The sequence below is a fragment of the Populus alba genome, chromosome 3 (assembly GCF_005239225.2).
Source record: "Populus alba chromosome 3, ASM523922v2, whole genome shotgun sequence".
NCBI classification, from domain to species: Eukaryota; Viridiplantae; Streptophyta; class Magnoliopsida; order Malpighiales; family Salicaceae; genus Populus; species Populus alba.
Window position 1 is genome coordinate 20,819,790 of NC_133286.1, and position 22,982 is coordinate 20,842,771.

The 22,982-nt window shown below is 36.7% G+C and overlaps 1 protein-coding gene and 2 pseudogenes across 1 annotated transcript; 1 reads left to right on the top strand and 2 right to left on the bottom strand.

The window, feature by feature from the left end:
* Positions 1-2,781: 2,781 nt before the first annotated feature.
* On the bottom strand, positions 2,782-4,761 carry LOC118054242 (L-type lectin-domain containing receptor kinase V.9-like; annotated as a pseudogene).
* Positions 4,762-8,212: 3,451 nt separating this feature from the next.
* On the top strand, positions 8,213-9,919 carry LOC118054243 (probable cinnamyl alcohol dehydrogenase 1; annotated as a pseudogene).
* A 5,415-nt stretch (positions 9,920-15,334) lies between these two features.
* Positions 15,335-18,651, bottom strand: LOC118054244 (receptor-like protein EIX1). Its single transcript, XM_035065737.2, has one exon. It carries the CDS (start codon positions 18,616-18,618, stop codon positions 15,544-15,546), a length of 3,075 nt encoding a protein of 1,024 aa, XP_034921628.1. The 5' UTR covers positions 18,619-18,651; the 3' UTR covers positions 15,335-15,543.
* Between the last annotated feature and the right edge of the window lie 4,331 nt (positions 18,652-22,982).

Genomic DNA, 22,982 nt, shown 5'->3' on the forward strand with positions numbered 1-22,982 from the left:
GAGTTGGCTTTTTAATATATCTCAAGGAGGTGTTTAAGAGTATAATAGTGATTATAGTTCAAAATGCTTTTTATTATAAAATAAATTAAAATAATTTTTTTTATTTTTAAAAAATTATTTTAGACATTAGTACATTAAATCAATCTAAAAACATAACAAAATAATTTTAAGTAAAACAATTATAATTTTTTAAAAAATATGGTTTCAATCGCATTTCTAAATTTCCTTAAATTTAAAATAAAACTTGTTTCAAGTGAAATTTTGTATCATGACTTTCAATTCTAACCGATGAACTAGATTTAATAACTATAATTTAGAAAAAGTAATAAGATTTTATTTAAAATATATATTTTTTTATATATTTATTAAATGATCATTTTCATATCTTTTATTCTTCACTTATTATGGCATATCATATTAACATAAGGGCTTCGCTTTCTTGTTGCATTTTAATACATTTTCCTCACTAAACTTGAGTTTTTTTTTTTTATTAATGATGAAATGCTTATGGTATAGTGATTTCTTGACCCTTCAGTGTTTCAATCATAGGATAAAAAAAATCTATAAAAAAACAAATTAAAACAAAGTATGAAGTTTAATATTCAATAAAATTAATGTTAAATAATAAAATTTTAAAAAAATCATCAGAAATATGATGACCAAAGTAAAATAAAGGCTGGGCTTTTCACTTGGATTTATGTGATTATATTTTAACCAGAATTGTTGAATATAAAATATTATTATTGTAGAGGAAGTCATAAATTGAGGTTTATCAAGACCAATGCTACAAGCTTACGAAGAGATCTTTTTAAAGTTAATCATTATTAATGTTATGATAAAGGTGGTAGGGGGGATTCATTTGGAAGAGATTTCTAGAGTGCCTTTTGAAAATTTAGAAAGTCAAAGTTGTTTTAGTATTGATATGCTAGATTTGAATTGGTTCTTGTTGGGTTAACATGTTATTAAAAACATATTCAAATTAACCAAGTTTAACTTTTCAATATTTTTTATATTCAAATTAAAACTTGATTTAATTTACATTTCATGTCATGGCTTTCTCATGTCAATTCAATTAGATTGGATCACATTTAATAATTATGATTTAGATAGTAATACAATTTTATTTAAAATATATATTCTTGATGTATTTATTAAATGATCATTTTCTTATCTTTTCTTCTTCACTCATAAACATGGATTAATACATTTTGGAAGAAAAAAAAAAGTGATACAAGAGCAAGAAATAATACTAGCTAGATAGAAAGCTATCATGGTCCCTGAAATGATATAAACAGATGGTGTAATTGAAATCTTGCCTTATTGAGGACCTAATTGAAACTTTTAGTGTAGATGGAGTGCTTGGATACAGTTAGCCTCTCTTTTTCCCTTTTTCTCTATCGTATACCAGCACGTGTCGTATTGGTTGATAGCATGAATGTGCGTGCCACGTCAGAATGACCTTCCGGATGGGGCCCACCAGCAACAGACGGGAATTTTGCAGCAAGGGATGGGGACTGGGGAGTGTACAGAGGAGGGAAATAAAAATGTTGCCAGAAATTAAAAAATAGATTTTGAATTTTCTAAAAAAATTAGATATTTTTCAGTTGTGGTATATTTTTTTAATATTATTTCAATTTATTTAACTGAACCTGGGATTGTAAAATATGGAATTGTTTTTCTTATATTAGTAAATAAAAAGATAGTGCTTATCTTAGGAACAAATATTATTGAAATGCATGAATTATTATTATTATTATATAGGAATACATGAGATATTCTTAGGAAGAAATAGCTTATGTTTGGCTAGACCTTAGCCACACAATGATACTTGTGTATATTTGATGCAATAGTTTTTTTAGAAAAATACATATTTTTTTTAAAAAATATTTTTTTATTCTCATATTCATTATTCTTAATTTTTTTCTAGTTTTCATATTTAGAAGGAATAGTTTTCTATTTTTATTTTTTCAATTAAGTATTAATATTTTTTTGTATATAAGAAGTTGCAATAATCTTTCGGCAAAAAAAGGTGAGGATAAATAAAAATTGAATATTTTGGATGTCTCCTCATAGTTATGATAATTTTTTTTTTTTAAGAGTTTTTATTTGTGATGAATTTCTGTTATTATGTGCCCTCAATTATGTTAGTTGATATTAGAATCCAATGATTTATGATTGTTAATTGTGTGCTATTAATAAAGATTTGGCGGTGGAGTTTGCAATGAGATGACTAAAACAAAAATATTAGAGATAAAAGATGTTTGATTTCCTGATTATGAAGGTTTTGTTTGAAAAACAATTTAAATTTAAAGACAAGAATGATATAAGAGTTTTTTGGAAAAATAAATATTTTTGTAATTTATTTTTTCAATTTATAAATTTTTTTTCTATTTTTATTCCTCTACAGTATCATTTGATTTTTCTTTTTTTTTTCTATCTAAAATAAATAATTTTTCTATTCAGTATTGTTAGGATTTTTTTTTAAATTTTTTTATATAAAGAGTTGTAATCTCATTTTATAAAAAGAAAATAAGATAAATAAAAATTAAATATTTTAAAAATCTTTCAAAGTCATAGTGTTTTAGATCTTTGAGTTTTAATTTGTGATAAGCTCTATTATCATTCCATCCCATTACGCCAATAATTTTTAAAAAAACAAGTTTTTGAAGAATCTTACAAAGCAATTGAATTAATATTATTATTTTGATGATACTGAATGTGCTTTTATATTTTATCTTTGTAAAAAGCACCTGGATGCAAAAAATAAATATTAGTATTTAATGTTGGAATAATATAAATAATTGGAGAATTTCCTCTAATTCAATTACGAAATAAAAATATTGTCCTGCCAGAATTATCTCTTACAAAGGGTAAAGGGAACGAGTCTAGAACTAGCTTCACTTTAACTATAAACATTTAGTTCACTAAAAAACTATATTCGTTGTGTAACCTGATCCATTTTACCTGTAACTCGGACCGACTCGGACCGAGTTTAATAACACTTGTAACTAGATCACCACTCAACGACCTGTGTACATGAGAGAATTGGTGATTGTTAGAGATGGTGTAGAGTAACACAAAATGGCATGATTTTCAGACTCTCCTCTTCCTTCCTGTGCCTTGACATGAGCATTCAGATTTTCAGGGAGCAAAGCTTGACCTTTCAGGTACATCAGAACTTGAGACATTTTTGGTCTGCCCTCTGCCACACTATGTGAGCAAAGCAGTCCGAGTTTCAAAACCAACTCAACTTCATCAGCTTTGCATTCTTCATTGAGTTTAGGATCCGCTGCACTCAAGATCTTCCCTTCCATCCAAAAGCTGTAAACCCAATCCACCAGAATCATCTCCTTCGCTGATGTTTTTGGCTCCACCGGTCTTCTACCACAAGCAACCTCCAAGCAGAATGCCCCAAATGCATAAACATCTGTGCTTGGAGTTGGTTTGCCACTTCTAGCAAGCTCAGGTGCAATGTAGCCCAATGTGCCAGCAACATGAGTGGTTTGAACATCCTGCTCGTGTTTGATGCATCTTGCAAGTCCGAAATCACCAAGTTTAGCATTTAATTCACCATCTAACAACACATTGCTAGCCTTGACGTCTCTGTGAATGATAGCTACTGCCCATTCTTCATGCAAGTATGTGAGTGCTAATGCTACATCTTTGATTATTTTAAACCTTTGATTCCAATTAAGAATGAACTCAGTCTTGTTGTAGAGGAACTTGTCAAGACTGCCGTTAGGCATGTAATCATAGACCAGAATGAGCTCCTCTTTGCCTCGACAATAGCCGAGAACTTGAACCAGGTTGGGGTGTCGCAGCTGACCAATGGGGGAAATATCCATACATTTGCTCTAAAATGATCGGTGAAATATCCATGTTCGAAGACAAAAGGGGGAGGTTTGGCTTACCTGTATGGATTGGAGCTAAAGTCACATTAAGTTGAGTTTCTGGGGCATCATATTCCACCCAGGCCTGCATTGGTTCTCCACTAGAAAGAACAAGATTCTTGAATTCCCCATTTTCATTATCGAAATAACCTGCAGGGGCAGATTTGACTGATTCTAAGCTGTTGACGTCGATGCCAACATGGTTACCATTGATGTCATTGAACTCTTCATTTTGGAACGTGTCTAGCTCAATGGCCACTACATGATTAGACGGGTCTCCATTATTTGAGCTGTTAAATAAGCCCAAATAATAAGCTGATGAAGCTCCAGTTATGTTCTTCGAAGGTGCGATCATAAAGGTCATCCCATGACCAGGGAGACGCCCTCGATCAGCGACGAAGGCAAATACGAAAGTGGTAGAAAGGAGACTGAGGTACCATTCGATGAATTCTTGAAGCTCAGTGGCTGAGAAAATAAAGCACGGCCAATACCAAATGGTGAGGAGTTAGTGAGCCTGAAGAGACCCTTTTGAGAGAGCTCACTGCACCACCCAGTTCGAAATTTCCATCGAAGACAAAAACATTTTCAATCGAAGCTGCAACTTTGATCATGAGCAAAAATATTCCCACATAGCATTTGTAGATCATGGTTTCAAGGATTCGATTCATCTGAAACTGCAACCAGGTTTTGCTTCGTTTATTTTCTGTTTCCACCAGCAAGTTCTCTTGTCTCACGTTCGTTGTGCGAAAGTTCAGCGAGACTAGAAATTGGATGCACAGCCGCCACCTTGGAATTGCATTAATGAAAAGATAAGTGTCTTCCTGGATGGTGGAGTACATGCCACAGAAACTAAAGAAAATTCCTTTTCCTTCCAAGAAAAAGGACAGAGTCGCGGTAATAAGTAACCTGCATCATCATGCGAGCTTCCTCACCCAACTCTCTAGACCAGGTCAACCATGGGCCAGGATACCGCATGCCACAAAAGACCGGCAATAATTTCAAAAACAGCTTTGTATGTTGTGCATACACATGGCTGATTGCTGTAGAGGAATTGCAGTGGAGTAACAAACGAGGAGTTCAAAGCTGTCCCATCATCTTCCGCGCATAATTGAAGCCCTTTGAGCCCAGATCAAGGGCTCCAATGGACTTCTATGGCAGTCAGGCACCCTCAATCAATGGACCCGAATTGAGACCCACAAGCAGGGCCCAACAACGTATATGGACCATAAGATGAGACAGCAGAAAAATAATTGGGGAAAAGGATATTTCATTTTATTGGTATATTTATGATAAATTTTGGTGTTACCAGAGAAAATCTAAGCCAAAACTTTTTCACATGCATCGAGGATATACATGTAACTAGATTTAATCATATTTTAATCGATTACTTAATTATGAAATACAGTCATATATAGTTTCGAATTGATTTCGTTTGATGTTTAGAAATCTTAATTAAGTTGTTTTGAAAAATACAACTTAATAAGAAAGTTTTATGAATAAAAAGAAATAACTTATTCTCAAAATGCATTGCAAGACCTAGAAAATGCCAGGAGGTTTAGTGATAGACAACATTATTGGCTCACGCTAGGCTGCAAGATATAACAAATTTTTTGAACATTAAAAATAATATTTAAACGCTGCTAATGTTTTTCTAGTAAAAAATAAATTTTAAATGGTGCGAGGTTGACTCGATATGATTCGGTCGATTTAGAAAGTTCAAAAATAATTTGGACTATCAGTAAAAACATAATTGACTCAAATAAAATTCAAGATAACATTCTTTTTTAAAATATTAATATTGTAACATCCTAGATCGACCAAGATTAACCTGTTAAATCCACGATCTAGGTTATGAGACCATAATAACCTCATATAAAGTAAATGAAACAAATTATGAAGTCTAATTCTCAATCGATCAATGTTGACATATGATAACCCCATGGAAATTAAATTAAAATAAATTATGAAGCTTAATTTTTAATCAACTCAATGTTAAATGATGAAATTAAAAAAAAATCAATTGAAAAAAAGAACACAAAAGGCGACTCGAGTCAAGCCGGATTAACCCGCCAAACCCATGACCTGAGTTATGAGACCATGATAACATCATAAAAAGCAAACCCAAAAAAAAACATGGATCAACTTGGGTTAATCTATCAAACTCACGAATCGGGTCATGAGACTAAAATAACCCTATATAAAGCAAATTTAAGCAAATTATAAAGCCAAATTCTCAATCAATCCATTGTTGAATGATGAAATTGAAAAAAAAAATCAATCTAAATAAAGAACTTAGTAAAATGATTTGAGTATACCCAAGTTAACTAATAAAACTCATGGCCCGGGTTGTGAAACTGAGATAACCTCATAGAAAATAAACAAAAACAAATCATGAAATCTAATTCTTAATAAACCCAATATTGAACAATAAAATTAGAAAAAAAATATACATATTAGGAAAAAAACAATTCGAGTCAACCGAGTTAATTCGCCAAACTCGTGAAATAGGTCATAAAACTAAGATAACTATATAAAAACAAACTACAACAAATCATAAAATTCAATCTCTAATAAACCAAATGTAAAATGATGAAATTAAAAAAATAAAACATAGATTTAAAAAAATGAAAAAAAAAAACCCTTATTATGAAGCTAAATTCTCAATCAACTCATTATTGAATGATGAAATTGAAAAAAAAAATCAATCTAAATAAAAAACACTATAAAACAACTTTAGTCTAACCATGTTAACTCGCAAAACTCATGACTTAGATCATGTGATCGAGATAACCTCATAGAAAGCAAGTCAAAATAAATCATGAAGTCTAGTTTCTAATAAGTCTAATGTTGAATGATAAAATTGAAATAAATGCATATTAAAAAAAAAAATCAAGTCAATCGAGTTAATTCATCAAATTTGGGACATGGATAATAAGACTGAGAGAACTATATAAAAAGAAAATCATAATAAATTATGAAATACTATCCCTAATAAACTAAATGTAGAAGGGTAAAATTAAAGGAAAGAAAACATAAATAAATAAATAAAACCTAAATAAATAAAAAAATGTGAGGTTGTTCAACATCAAATCTTTTAATTTTTATTAATTAATAAGGTATAGTATAACGTAAAGAAATTGGTATGAAATTTATGGATCTATACTCTATCTTCTTTTTTAATTTTCTAGGGTTAAATCTTGAGATCAATATCTAAAAAAAATTTATTGATTTTTTGTAAATATATATAAAGGATATTTCTTTAAAATCACCAGAAAATAAAATAATATTTTGTATCTATTAGTGCACCAAAGAATTTTAAATTTTCTAGGTTTAAATCTTGAGATCAAGACCTAGAAAAAAATATTAAATTTCTCTAAATATGTATTTGAAAGCGCTTAAAAATAACATTTAGTATCAATTAATGCTTAAATTGGCAAAAAATTATATCTTGTAAAAAAAGAAAAAGGAAAGGTACATCATGCTGAACTCCTAGCTTTATGAAAAATGGCCACATTAGAAATGACCCACGACAGTGTCCTGGCCAGCTGAACAGCAAAAAAATGGGTAAAGAACTAAAAAAGCTGGCATGCTGCTAGACCATGGTATTTAGCTTCTAAGCCAAGACAACGCCGCCTTTAGAGAGGGGCCAAGTCCAGTCTCATGCAATTCTACCGTCGCCGCAGTCGTCACTTTTGTACCGTTTATCACCCATTATATGTCACCACCTATGCAAGCCCCCTTCAGACCAGACAAAGTGTCCTTTCTGAGTTACATAGGTCACCCTGTATGTAAGAGTTTGCTCTCCTTTTCCTTTCTGTAAACATCAGTCAAGGAATTGGCCGCTATTTTTTAACAGAGGAGTTTTGGATTCTATACTTTGACTCGCTCCTTCCTCTGAATAGAGTATTGGATGGCTATATAAACTAAAGAAATCACGTTGCTCTTGCACACATGCACACCACCCACATCTTCAGCTACCTTAACCACTGATATCCCAAGCCATTCTCAGGCAAGCTTTATTTCCTGTCTTTCCCACCCTTTGCTTTTCTTTTCATTTTGCAGAGTATAGCTTGTGCTTTTCTTAATTTGTTCAGGATTCTCTTGCCCTTGAATTTTCTTGTATCATGATGTATTGATTGATCATGTGAACTGTGCTTTGCAACTTATTCATGCAACCAAAACCATATGCTTACTTACACCCTCTTTAGTTCTGTTGATCTAGTGTCAAATGTTTTTCCTTCGTGTTCCGGGGACGAGATTAGCCCCTTAACCTTTCTGTTAACATGCTAATATTGCATATTGCAAATTGATTCAAGGGCTAGCTAATAGTACTACATATCTATGACTTTCGGTAATTAGTACCAGTCTCCTTAATCTTCTTGATTAATTTTATTGTGGAGCAGATCATAATTGTTTAAATGAGTTCCTTTCAAGAGGGAAAGGACTGCCTTGGGTGGGCAGCAAGAGATGCCTCTGGAGTTCTGTCACCTTACCATTTTAAGCGAAGGTAACGAATATCCACCCATGATAACTGGAACTAACTCCTTTCTTGAACTTGTACTCTGAAAGGCCGATGCAAAGAATTAATTTTGAGGAAATCTATCCAGGGCAATCGGTGCTGATGACATTAGTGAAGATTACGTACTGTGGAATATGTTATGGTGACATAGTTTATACCAGGAACAAACATGAAGACTCAAAATATCCTGTAGTCCCAGGGTATGCATCTCACTTTAAATTTTAAATCTCACTCACCAGTTTAAGATTTTACGTTGATGTCGTTCTTTGACAAGATATTAGAGGTTTAATGACCAATGTGTTTTTTTCAATATCTTTCATTTCTTCATGGGTTTATGCATCTTACAGACATGAGATTGCTGGAATCGTGCAAGAAGTAGGCTCCAATGTCCAGCGCTTCAAAACTGGTGACCCTGTTGGAGTGGGAACGTATATTAATTCATGCAGAAATTGTGATGAATGTAATGAAGGACTAGAAGTGCAGTGCCCAAATGGAATGGTTCCCACAATTAATGCTGTGGATGTAGATGGTACAATCACAAAGGGAGGATACTCTAGTTTCATTGTTGTTCATGAAAGGTTATGAGCTTGTCAAAAATACTAGCACCTTTTTTTTTTCTTTCTCTGTCAACCTTATGATCCCTCCCTGCTGACTGATACTTTCTTGTACAGGTACTGCTACAAGATACCTGAAAACTACCCATTAGCTCTAGCAGCACCTTTGCTTTGTTCAGGAATTACTGTTTACACGCCCATGATCCACTACAAGATGAACCAACCTGGTAAATCTCTAGGGGTGATCGGGCTAGGAGGCCTTGGTCACATGGCGGTGAAGTTTGGCAAAGCTTTTGGACTGAATGTAACAGTTTTCAGTACAAGTATATCCAAGAAAGAGGAAGCCTTGAATGTCCTTGGAGCAGACAAATTTGTTGTCTCGACTGATGAGGAAGAAATGAAGGTAGAACACCCTGTTAAAAATCTTTCAGATCACTTAATATTAAGGTTCCAAACTTCCAATCCCATGTTTCATTATTAGTGACCAATAATTTTTTTCTGGCCTGCAGATCTTGTCTAGAACTTTGGACTTCGTAATTGACTCAGCATCAGGAGATCATCCATTCGATCCATACATGTCCCTCCTGAAGACTAATGGCCTGTTCGTCATGGTGTGCTATCCAAAAGAAGTTAAACTCGATCCTCTGAGCCTTTTTACAGGTATATTATAACATCAGAACATCGTTTTTCATTTTTAGAGACTCTGAAAACTATACATATTACTGATTGATGCGTGCATTGAATTGTGCCAGGTATGAGATCGATTACTGGAAGTTTCACTGGTGGGACGAAATTGACACAAGAAATGTTGGAGTTCTGTGCTGCCAACAAAATATATCCGGAGATCGAAGTGATACCAATTGAATACGCTTATGAAGCCTTTGAGAGGATGTTGAAGGGAGATGTCAAGTACCGATTTGTCATCGACATCGAGAACTCTTTGAAGTGAAAACATTGGAAAAGAATGTTACGTACCTAGAAGGAAGGCAGTATATGGCAAAGCTAAGGGGGTGATTCAATAATAAAGGAAATGACTGAATCTTTGTCGATTCCGGCGTAAAGCGGAGTTTTATTTCCATGGTTTTGAATCAAAAGCCGTCGTCCTCCACTCATTTAAAAACAAAAACAAAAAAAAACCGCCTTGGCTCAAGGTAGAAAAGAAATAGGAGACCAGCCTGGTCCTTTCCAAGAACAGATAGAATTCTGTCCGTGAAAAAATAGGGATGAACACAAAGTACCTGCACACTCTAAACAATTAATCCAACCCTATTTCTGTTGGCGTGAGTTATGCAATTAGCCAGCATAGACTTAGGAATCCCTTTTCTCTTAAGGGACAAACATGATTGTAGCCGAAGATATTGTATAGGCAGTAAATAGCTTCCTAAATTAGTTCCTTGTATCTCTATATCTTGTACTCAGAATAACGAAATCAATAAGCAAGAAAGCTAATTCTGTCATGGTATCAGAGCAGGATCTTGGGTTTCTTGTTTTTTGATCAAGCTTTTTTTTCTTCTTTTCCTTCTTTTCTTTTTTTGTTTAGCCTCCATGGCTGACTCCACTAAAACTATTCTTAATAATCTGACATAAAAAATGACAGAGGTCTTGACAAGGGTTCAAACCTCTCCCAATGATTCCCCGATGGTTCCAAGCAATATCAGGTTGGATGGATCAAACTATGGGTTATGGTCTCAGGTTATGGAGATGTACATCTCTAGAAAAAACAAACTGGGATACATCAATGGAGACTACCCTCAACCACCAGAAACAGACCTCTTCTTTCGTAAGTGGCGCACTGAGAATGCCATGGTGAAAGGTTGGTTGATCAACTCCATGGAACAGTCCTTGGTTGTGAATTTTATTCGCTATCCAACAGCTAAGCAAGTATGGGACTCTGCTGCCACTACATACTTTGATGGAACGGACACCTCGCAGGTATACGAACTTAGACGTCGTGTATCTCAATTGAAACAAGCAGGCGGATCTATAGAGAAATACTATAATAACCTACAGGGTTTGTGGCGAGAGATTGACTTTCGTCGACCAAATCCAATGGAATGCACTACCGACATACAAAGATACCACTCCATCCTACAGGAAGAGCGAGTGTACATGTTTCTAGACGGGTTAGATGATCGACTGGATCATGTTCGAAGTGATGTTCTTCGCATGAAACCCTTCCCTTCAATTGAGCAGGCATATGCTCACATTCGAAGGGAAGATCTTAGACAATCTGTGATGGTGTCAGGAGCAGAAGCAGTGACTAGCGGGGCTATTATGGCCATCAAAGACGTGAGATCTAATCAGCCACTACTCTCGCTGAAACCTGGATCATCCTCATGATTCAAAAGCCATTCTGATGGGAGCAAATGCACTCATTGTGGGAGTACAAAACATACCCAGGACACTTGTTTCAAATTGCATGGCTATCCAGACTGGTGGCGTGAATTGCAGGCTCGAAAGAAACAAAATGCTACTGCATCTGCAAGCACCCCGGGTAGAGCAGCAATAGCCACAACTGACCCTCACCTATCCCTTATTCCATCGGCTGAATCTTCTACCTCTATCCCAGATCAAGGTAGTTGTGGTTATGTTTTTTCCAGCTCCAGTACTCAACATGATGATGCGTGGATTATTGACTCCGGAGCAACGGATCATATGACATATGATCCACATGACTTCTCTAACATAACTCAGCCAAGGAGGTCTTGCATTGCTAATGCCAACGGGGAAACGTACCCAGTCACAGGGGCTGGAACCGTGCCCTTGTCTCCCTCTCTCTCGTTATCCCACACACTTCTTGTTCCTTCACTCTCTAATAAGTTGATGTCTGTGAGTCAAATTACTAAAGAACTTAATTGTGTTGTATTGATATACTCTAATTTTTGCCTCCTCCAGGATGTTCTCAGCAAGGAGATTATTGGGCGTGGTACTAAGAGGGGGGACTGTATTACCTGGATGACTTCAGCCTTGGCAAAGCAAATCACATGCACCATCAAACCAGTAGTCATGAACGACAAATTTGGCTCTGGCATAGGCGTTTGGGGCACCCATCCTTTGGCTATCTCCAGCATCTACTTCCATCTTTGTTTTCACGGTTGCAGCATGCCAACCTCACATGTGATACATGTATCAAGGCTAAAAGCCATCGGGTTTCTTATCCAGTCAGCTTGAATAAAACTAATACTCCATTTGTGTTGATACACTCAGATGTGTGGGGACCATCCCCGGTTACTACTTCCTCTAGGCATCGCTGGTTTGTAATTTTTGTTGATGACTGCACTCGAATGACATGGCTTTATCAGCTTAAAACCAAAGATGAAGTTTTTTTCTGTTTTTCAAGCATTTCATGCAATGGTTCAGACTCAATTCTCTTCCAAGATCAAATTTTTTCATTCCAATAATGGTGGGGAATTCATCAACCAAAGATTTCAGGCCTATTTCCAGCAACATGGCCTCCTCCATGAGACCTCATGCTCCCAAACACCACAGCATAACGGTATTGCCGAAAGGAAAAATCGGCATATATTAGAAACAGCCCGTGCTCTGCTCATTGGAGCAATGGTTCTAAGTTGCTATTGGGGGGATGCTGTGGCTACTGCAGTATACTTAATCAACCGTATGCCGTCTAAAATCTTACACTTTAAAACCCCTTTACAAACCCTCTCTACTCACATATCCCTTCCCTCAATATTGATGCTTCCTCCAAAAATCTTCGGGTGTGTTGTTTTTGTCCACCTCCACAAGAACCAACGCACAAAACTGGAACCATGTGTCGTTAGGTGCTTGTTTTTGGGGTATGGTTTGCATAAAAAAGGCTTTCGGTGTTATCACCCCAAAACAAACCGAACCTACACCACCATGGATGTTACGTTCCTTGAGTCTGAAAATTTTTTCCCTTCACCTATTCCCAATTCTTCACTTCAGGGGGAGATTACTCAAATGGAAGAGTCGAATTGGTTGATGACCCGTGAACATAACTGTGAGCATGACACTGAGCATAGAACTGGAAATAGCAGCACTGAACATGAAACCAGAAACCAAGATGATGAACTGCATGAGGTGCAACCAGAGCATGACATCGAGCATAGAACTGTTAATTGCAGCACTGAACATGGAACTGGAAACAGAGAAGATGAACAACCAATGAGTCGCAATATTGAGCATGGAACTGAAAATGGAGAGGATGAACTGCAACCAGAAATTAAGCATGTCGAATTGAGAAATGGAGAGCCTGGAAATGACATACAGTCCCCTCACTCCTCAGTGCCCGACGTCCCTCCTCCTACTGAGAATGTCATTGAGGTGAGTACCCCTACTGCAACTTTACATGCTAATACTCTAGACTCTTCTACTAGTTATGTGCTGCCTTTTAGACACAATCGTGGAAAACCACCGAATAGATACTCCCCATAGGAAGAAGACAGAAAGTCCAAAAATCCAATTGCAAACTATGTATCTACTCAAGGTCTCTCCCAGCTGCTCAAGAACTTCACTCAAACACTATCATCTTGCCATATTCCCAGCAATGTTGAGGAGGCGTTATTTGATCCAAAGTGGGCAGAAGCAATGCAAGAAGAGCTAGAAGCCTTGAAGAAAAATAATACTTGGAAGTTGGTTCCATTACCGGAAGGAAAAAAATTGATGGGATGCAAATGGGTTTTCTCTATAAAATACAAAGCAAATGGATCAATCGACCGATACAAGGCGAGATTGGTGGCGAAAGGTTTTACTCAGACGCATGGCATAGACTACACAGAAACCTTCTCACCAGTAGCTAAACTGAATACTGTTCGAGTATTATTGTCTCTTGCAGCAAATTTGGACTGGCCACTACATCAACTAGATGTAAAAAATGCTTTCCTTCATGGCGACCTCGAAGAGGAGGTATACATGGATATTCCGCCGGGATGTACAGTATCTGCGGAGTCCAAAATTGTTTGTAAACTGGAGAGGGCATTGTATGGACTAAAACAGTCACCGCGAGCATGGTTTGGCCGGTTTAGTTCAGCTATGAGAAAGTATGGCTATCATCAAAGCAACTCAGACCATACTCTCTTCTTGAAGCATCGACAAAGCAAGGTGACAGCATTAATAGTCTACGTGGATGATATGATAATTACAGGAGATGATGACAAGGAAATCTCAAGGCTACAAGAACAACTGTCTACTGAATTTGAAATGAAGAACTTGGGAGGACTTAAGTACTTTCTGGGAATAGAAGTGGCAAGGTCAAAAGAGGGCATATTTCTCTCTCAACGGAAGTATGTACTAGACTTATTGACAGAAGCATGATTACTCGAGTGTAAACCTGTGGATACACCGATCGTGCAGAACCATAGACTTGGAGAATATTTGGACCAGGTGCCAGCAAATAAAGTGAGATATCAAAGACTAGTGGGGAAACTTATTTATTTATCTCACACTCGTCCAGACATAGCCTACGCAGTTAGCGTAGTAAGCCAGTTTATGCATAATCCGAGTGAAGACCACATGAGTGCTGTAATTCGAATCCTTCACTATCTAAAGTCATCACCAGAAAAAGGACTAATGTTCTTCAAGAACGCCCATCTAAAAATTAAGGGGTACACGGACGCGGATTGGGCAGGGAATATCCTAGACAGAAAATCTACCTCAGGCTACTTTACATTTGTGGGAGGAAACTTAGTTACATGGAGGAGTAAAAAGCAGAAGGTAGTGGCACGGTCCAGTGCTGAAGCTGAATTCCGAGGCATGGCGAAAGGATTGTGTGAGCTTATTTGGCTTAAAAGTTTGCTAACAGAGGTTGGTTTCCGTCCTGACTCTGCAATGAATTTATTCTGTGACAACAAAGCTGCCATCGACATATCTCACAACCCAACTCAACATGATCGCACCAAGCACGTGGAGGTAGATCGACATTTCATCAAGCAGAACTTGGAAGAAAAGGTTATTCAGTTCCCTTTTGTCAAATCTGAAGATCAGCTGGCTGATATTCTTACCAAGGCGGTTTCTAGTAGAAACTTTTACAACTCACTCAACAAGTTAGGTGTTAGGGACATCTACTCACCAACTTGAGGGGGAGTGTTGGCGTGAGTTATGCAATTAGCCAGCATAGACTTAGGAATCCCTTCTCTTAAGGGACAAACATGATTGTAGCCGAAGATATTGTATAGGCAGTAAATAGCTTCCTAAATTAGTTCCTTGTATCTCTATATCTTGTACTCAGAATAACGAAATCAATAAGCAAGAAATCTAATTCTGTCAATTTCTTCAAATTAATCTCTTTTACCATAATTTGCTTATTTTCAAGAGATGATATTCAACTACATAATTTACTGAATTTCCAAGCTAGCCACAATAATCAAATCAACCATCAACATATACTAATAAAAACACCATTTATTTATTTATTTATTACATGGAAGATCCTCTAATTAATATAGAGGTAAGAAAACCACGTCCGACTTAAAATGATGTAAAATAAAAACTTACAAAATTACAAAAGATTTATCATCTAGATAATACATGAAATTGTAAAACACACACATACTTACACTACAAGCACTTGTTGATACATACATGTATGCGTATATGATATTTATTACATGAAACGCCACCAAATTTGGTCTCTCAATCTGTCCAAGAAATGATAATATACGTATCTCCACCGTCTATTAAACATTAAAGGACCTACTACACCCCAGAATCCCACAATGAAACCTAGTACCATGCTCACATAGAACCACCTACCCCCGAGTCCATTGCCATCCTCTTCCCTTTCATGCTCAACATGAAACTTGTTATCCACGCTGCAATTCTTGGAGAGTGGAGGTCCACAGAGCTCGTTGCCACTGAAACTAGATGGACCAAAGCTTTGTAATTGAGTTCCTGAAGGAATTCTTCCCCGTAGTCTATTATCGGATAAGTTCAAATGGCTTAGAAACGTCAGATCTGACATGCTTTGAGGAATTTCGCCAGAAAGTTGGTTTACAGAAAAATCCATGGATTCCAAATATCGAAGGGCACCTATGCCTTCAGGAATTCTACCTGTCAAAGAATTTTGGGATAGATTCAAAGACTGTAATTCACTGAGACGTGTAACTTCCTCAGGAATCTCCCCACATAAAGCATTGCTGGAAAGGTCTATGCTCCTAACGAATTTAAGAATAGTACTGTACTCGACAACTTTTCCTTTCATCACAAGAAGCACATTGTCAAAGGTAGACGATGCACTGTCCAAATAAATCTTTCCAAGAGAATCGTTTCTTGTAGCCATGGCACTGAGTTTATTGAAACAAGTTGGTATACTCCATGAGAGGCGATTATGAGCAAGGTCCAGGATTTGTAAAGAAGCTAGATTGCATAGCTCTCTCGGTATGCGGCCATGAAACTTGTTTGCTCGCATGTTGAGGACAACCATGCTTGAGAACCTCTTTCCAATCCATGCCGGTATGCTTCCGACTAATTCATTTTCAGCAACATCAAGTGTGATCAACTTCGTACAATTTTTCAACGAAATTGGTAGTTTACCTGATAGGCTGCTGTTGCGAATGTGCAATGACTCAAGCAAGCTCAAAGCTCCAATGGAATCGGGCATGTTGCCACCGAGTTTGTTGTTGCTCAATTTTATCGCCACCAAATATTGCCAGCTCGACCAACAATCTGGTATCTCTCCAGATAAAAGATTCTCTCCGAGGTTAAGAACTTGCATATTCTTCAACTCATCTGTCTTATGGCATAAGAAGTTGAGCATGGAACCTGAAAATGAATTGTTGGAGAGAACTAATGCACCCACATTAGAGAATATACTTGGTAATGGACCCTTGAAATGATTCGAGCTCAAGTCGACTAAAGGGTAGGAAGCAGTAAAATCAAGCTTGAGTTTACTTGGAATCACTCCTTGGATTTGATTGTGGGAGAGATTTAAATACTCCATCCGAAATGACATGCTCCAGAACCAAATAGGAATAGTACTCGAAATACTCGAGTTTGAGATATCCAAATATGACAAATGCTCAAGTGGGCGAACCCACTTGGGGAATTGAGGCCCAACATTCCAAGATCTCAAATCAATGAACACAAGTTGAGGAGGAATCCAATCAGGACTTACTCTCAAATTCAGCTGGTTTCCAGCAGCAGAAAAGTTTCTCAAATTTTTGAGGTTTGCAAAGTGAACTTCAGAAACTTCACCCTGAAATGAATTGTGAGAAATATCCATCTCTTCCAACTTCGTAAGCTCCCCAAGAGATTTTGGAAGAGTTCCATTGAACTTATTATCGGAGAGGTCAAGACTTGTTAAGGACACTAATTCTCCTAAAGCCATTGGAATTGGACCTGAAATTGAATTAGACCTTAGACCAAGGTAAGCTAGATTCCTAAATTTCCCAAGATGGTTGGTCAACTGACCAAATAATAGACAACCAGCCAAGTCTAATGACTCAACCTCTTCCGAAACACATCCTAACAGAACTTCAAGGACCTCAGCCATATCTTGGTTCAGTTTAACGTTTGACAAGGACAGTGTCCTCAAATTGCAAAGTTTTTTGAATGATCCCGGAATTCCTCCTTCGAATTTGAGCTCATGATTTAATGACAAGTCAAGGCTAATCAAGGAGGTCATGTTTCCGATGGAACTTGATAGAACACCTTGCAAGTTGTTGGATCGAAGATTTAGGAGCTTAAGATGTTCGAAACTATACAACCATTCGGGTATAGAAGAACTGAAGTGATTGATAGATAAATCAAGTGCCTTAAGCATTGTCAAGTTTTGAAGACCATTCGGGATTGGACCTTGAAAATTATTATTTGCCAGGTTAAGAGAAAGAAGAGTTTTAAGATGAGAAACCCATCTAGGAAAGTTTAGCATGGAAATTGCAGATTCATCAATATAGTTGGATGACAAATCAAGAATAGAAAGGGATGAAAAGTTAACGTAGAGAATTGGAGGAACAGGAGGAAGTTGGCAATATGACAAATGTAATTCTACCAAAGAAGGGAGTGTGTTTATCACCTCTAACCAATTATAAACGTTCCCAAGATGCACAAGACTTAAATCAAGAAATTCTAGTGAAGAAAGTTGAGAGAGCCAATTTAAATTCTCAACGTTGTACTGGGAATAATAATCATGGAGATTAAGGTAGTGAAGATCTGAGAGATTTCCTAGTTCGTGAGGAATCATACCTGCAAACCCAGCACCTGAAAGGTCAAGGTGTGTCAAGCTCCCTATCAAGCCGATGAATTTGGGAATTTGAACTCCTCCAAAGTCATTGTTTCGTAGGTCCAAGTACCTCAAATGCTTCAAGCTGACCAATGAAGGATTGATGCTACCACTCAAGATTAACTTCAGATAATCTTCATATTGAGTGGAAGCACCACTAGAAGCAAGATAGTCTTCGAAAGAAATACTTCTTAGACGGAGCTCAATGACATGGCCAGTTACATTGTCACAAATGACTCCACGCCAAGTGCAACAATCCCCCCCAAAACCAGCCCAAGAAGCAAGACGGTTTGAAGGGTCTTTGAGATCATGCTTGAACTTTAAAAGGGCATCTCTCTCAATCTGGCTGCAACCTTGAGTAAAGCTTCCATAGCTGAAGCAAAGACTTGCACTTGCTACAAGGAGCAAGGAAAGGAGAAGAATGTTAACAGGAATTGAACTCATTGAACCCCGTAGCATATACCTTGTTAAAAAGCTAAAGTATGGAGTGGTGTGCTTGAGAACTCTTCCAATTAGGTGATATATATATATATAAAAACACATTTGTGTTTTACTGTAGCTCAACGTACACATTACTTTGGATTGCGACATCAAAACTACTTTTTTGTTCATGAGTGGAGAAAATTTATGGTTTTGAGCTTGAGTTTTTTGTCTTTTTCTCTGACCAAGTAAAGTTTGAAAACAATGTGCATAACTATTGAAGATTTTTTTTTAGACTCTTAAGTCTCTTTTTTTTCGTGTATTGACCAGGAAATTTTAGATTTTCCAATCTTGAGGAACAGTCATGTCAATGAAAAAAAAGCCTGTCTGTATCTTTCTTTCAAATTTTCTAAGGGCAAGCCATGGAGTCCATGCTCGACCACCGGTCAAAAAATGCAAAGTGGACAGTCGAAATCCAGAAAAATTCTTTCTTTGAAAGACTTGAATTTAAAGTTTGATTGGATCAAATTTCTAAAATATTAATATATTGAAAATATGCTTGACCGATCAAGTTGTTACTAGCTAAGTTTACTTGCTCATATTCTATTTAAATTCGAACAAGTTAAAGTATAAATTTTTTTTAAAAAAAAAGAAAAGAAATTAAAATTATATTATTTTTAAAAAAATAATTAATTTTATAGCTTGTGAGTTGAGTCGATTATTTAATAACATAAGTTTTTTTTTAAGTTCATCTTTTATTATTATTAAAAAAAACTAGTTATTTATATGTGGTTTCTTCATGTACATGAATATATTAATTTTATTATTATAAATATTGATTAAAACTATTTTAATGATACATCAAATTAGATTTGAGAGAACAATATTAAGAAAACATTAATAAAAGAACTGCCTTGTAATAAAAGAACTCTTCCAATTAGGTGATATATAAAAACACATTTGTGTTTTACTGTAGCTCAACGTACACATTACTTTGGATCGCGACATCAAAACTACTTTTTTGTTCACGAGTGGAGAAAATTTATGGTTTTGAGCTTGAGTTGTTTGTCTTCTTCTCTGACCAAGTAACGTTTGAAAACAATGTGCATAACTATTAAAGATCTTTTTTTAGACTCTTAACTCTCTCTTTTTTTCGTGTATTGACGGGGAAATTTTAGATTTTCCAATCTAGAGGAACAGTCATGTCATAGAAAAAAAAGTCTGTCTGTATCTTTCTTTCAAATTTTCAAAGGGCAAGCCATGGAGTCTATGCTCGACCACCGGTCAAAAAATGCAAAGTGGACAGTCGAAATCCAGAAAAATTATTTTTTTCCTTGTCAATAGAAAGACTTAAGTCACAGCATACAGCTATTACAGCTGTATCCTTGAATAGGAAATAGGAAAGCATACAGCTGTTACAGCTGTATGCTTGAATAGGAATATAAATGATTGAATAGGAAATAGGAAAGTCACAGCTGCTACAGCTGTATGCTGGAATAAGAATATAAATGATTGAATAGGAAAGAGGAAATTTATCTTATTTAAATTCTTAGATTCCCTCTTTGTAATGGCCATGTACAACACAACTTTTCCTATATAATGAAAGCCTAGTCGAAAGGTGAAGGCAATTCAAACCATTCTGTTATGGTATCAGAGCTTGGTGTTTTCTCACAGAATTCTTAAGATTTTTTGTTTTCTTTCTTAGTCATAGCTTTATGGAGAAGTCAGATAATGTTTGTGTCAGATTTACTGGCAAAAATTATGCTGCCTGGACATTCCAGTTAGAGATCTTTCTCAAGGGAAAGGAGTTATGGGGCCATATAGATGGCAGTGACAAAGACTTGGTTGCTGAAGGATCTGTGGTTGCTAAGGCAGCATGGGCTGCCAAAGATGCACAAATCATGTCTTGGATTCTCAGTTCTATGGAGTCACATCTGATCCTTTCTTTGCGTCCTTATAGATCTGCAAAGGCTATGTGGGATCATCTCACTCAAGTTTATAACCAAGACAACAATGCTAGGCGTTTTCAGCTTGAATTGGCTATTGCCAACTATACCCAAGGAGATCTTTCTATTCAAGATTACTATTCTGTTTTTCTGGTTTTATGGAGTGATTATTCTGATCTTGTTACAGCCAAGGTTTCTGCAGAAGGTGTGCTGGCAGTGCAGCAAGTCCATAAAATCAGCCAACGAGACCAATTTCTGATGAAATTGCGACCAGAATATGAACCCGTTCGTGCCTCTCTAGTCAATCGCGATCCTGTTCCATCCTTGGATGCTTGCTTTGGAGAACTATTGCGTGAAGAGCAGCGTCTCCATACTCAAACCATTATGGAGCAAGCAAGAGTTGCCTCTACCAGTGTCTCAATTGCTTATGCTGCTTCTGCTTACAGCAAGGGGAAGAGTCGCGATATGAGCAAGACACAATGCTATAGTTGTAAGAAGTATGGACATATTGCTCCCCATTGTCCTCATAAAATTTGCAACTACTGCAAACAGCTAGGCCACATCATTAAGGAGTGTCCTATTCGTCCTCCTCCACGCCCCAACAAAGCTTATCACGCTGTTGTTACTGCTGCTGGTTCCCTTTTTTCACAAACTCAGCCTCCAGCAAATTTACTCACCCGAGAGATGGTGCAAGAAATGATTGTGAGTGCTTTCTCCACACTTGGCCTTCAAGGTACTGGTTCTTCAGCCCTTACTTGGATCTTAGACTCAGGTGCTTCCAATCATATGAAAAACTCTTTGCATGGGTTAAGTAATATCTGCAAATATTGTGGATCCTCACATATTCAAACAGCCAATGGTAGTACTCTTCCCATCATAGTTGTTGGTGATGTACCTCCCTTTTTAAAGGATGTTTTTGTCTCACCCAAGCTTGCTATAAACTTAGCTTCTGTTGGTCAACTTGTGGACAATAACTGTGATGTAAACTTCTCTAATCGTGGCTGTATTGTACAGGATCAGATGTCAGGACAGCTGATAGCGAAGGGGCTTAAGCACGGACGTTTATTTTCTCTCCAACTTCCTATTCCACGCACTTTGCTTCCTTCCTCTGTTTTAGCTTTCTTTTGTACTGCACCTAAAGTGTCCAATGAAGTTTGGCATAAACGTCTAGGTCATCCAAATCCTAGAATCCTCTCTCATTTGTTGAAATCTGGGTTAATAAGTAATAAAGAACATTCAGCTTCAACTGTGTTCCTTGATTGTGCTACATGTAAACTTGGTAAAAGTAAAATTTTACCATTTCCTTCTACAGGCAGTAGAGCCACAAACCCTTTTGAGATAATTCATAGTGATGTTTGGGGGATTAGTCCTGTCATTTCTCATGCAAATTACAGATATTTCGTCACTTTTATTGATGACTACAGCCGCTATACATGGGTTTATTTCTTGCAGAACAAATCAGAAGTTTTCTCTATGTTCAAACTATTCCTGGCATTGGTTAACACTCAATTTTCTGCCACTGTTAAGACACTTAGATCAGATTCGGGAGGGGAATATATGTCTCATGCTTTCCAATCATTCTTGCAATCTAATGGTATCGTTTCTCAACGATCATGTTCCTATACTCCTCAACAAAATGGAGTAGCAGAACGCAAGAATCGCCATCTTTTGGATATGGTTCGTACCTTGCTCATTGAATCTTTTGTTCCTACAACGTTTTGGGTAGAAGCACTCATTACAGCCACTTATCTAATCAATAGACTTCCTTCACAAGTCTTAGGTCTAGAGTCTCCATATTTTCGGCTTCATCTTTGCCATCCTATATACACCAATCTTCACACCTTTGGGTGTGTATGCTTCATGCATCTTCCTCCACCTCATAGAAATAAACTTTCTGCTCAGTCAATTAGGTGTGCCTTTCTTGGATATAGTATTACTCAAAAGGGTTATCTATGTTTTGATCCACACACTAATCGAGTTCATGTTTCCAGAAATGTTATTTTCTTTGAAAATCAATGTTTCTTTCCTTTGTCTTCATCCTCAGCCACTTCTCTTGCCTTTTTACCCTCTTTTGATGACTCTTCTCCTTTGCATAGTGTTCCCGTTGACAGGTTCCAACCACATTTGGTGTACAAAAGACGACTTCCTGTGCTGCCCCCTTCAGCTTTTGTCTTGTCATCTGCTCCTCCTTTGCAGCCTTCTATGGCTTCTGAGGTACCTATTTTGGCTCCTTTACGCCGCTCCTCTAGAATATCTGTACCACCTGCTAAGTATGGATTTAACTCATCTGTGGCACATCATTCTACTGCTGCTCTCTCTGTCACTTTATCCTCTATTTCTATCCCTACTGGTTATTCACAGGCAACTACAGAACCATGCTGGCAGCAGGCTATGCAGGAAGAGTTAAATGCTCTAGAAGCTAATCAGACTTGGGATATTGTTGATTGTCCTTCTGGT

Bases quoted from the DNA above. Each gene is read 5' to 3' on its own strand.
- LOC118054244 (XM_035065737.2), bottom strand. From the start codon at position 18,618: ATGCTACGGGGTTCAATGAGTTCAATTCCTGTTAACATTCTTCTCCTT.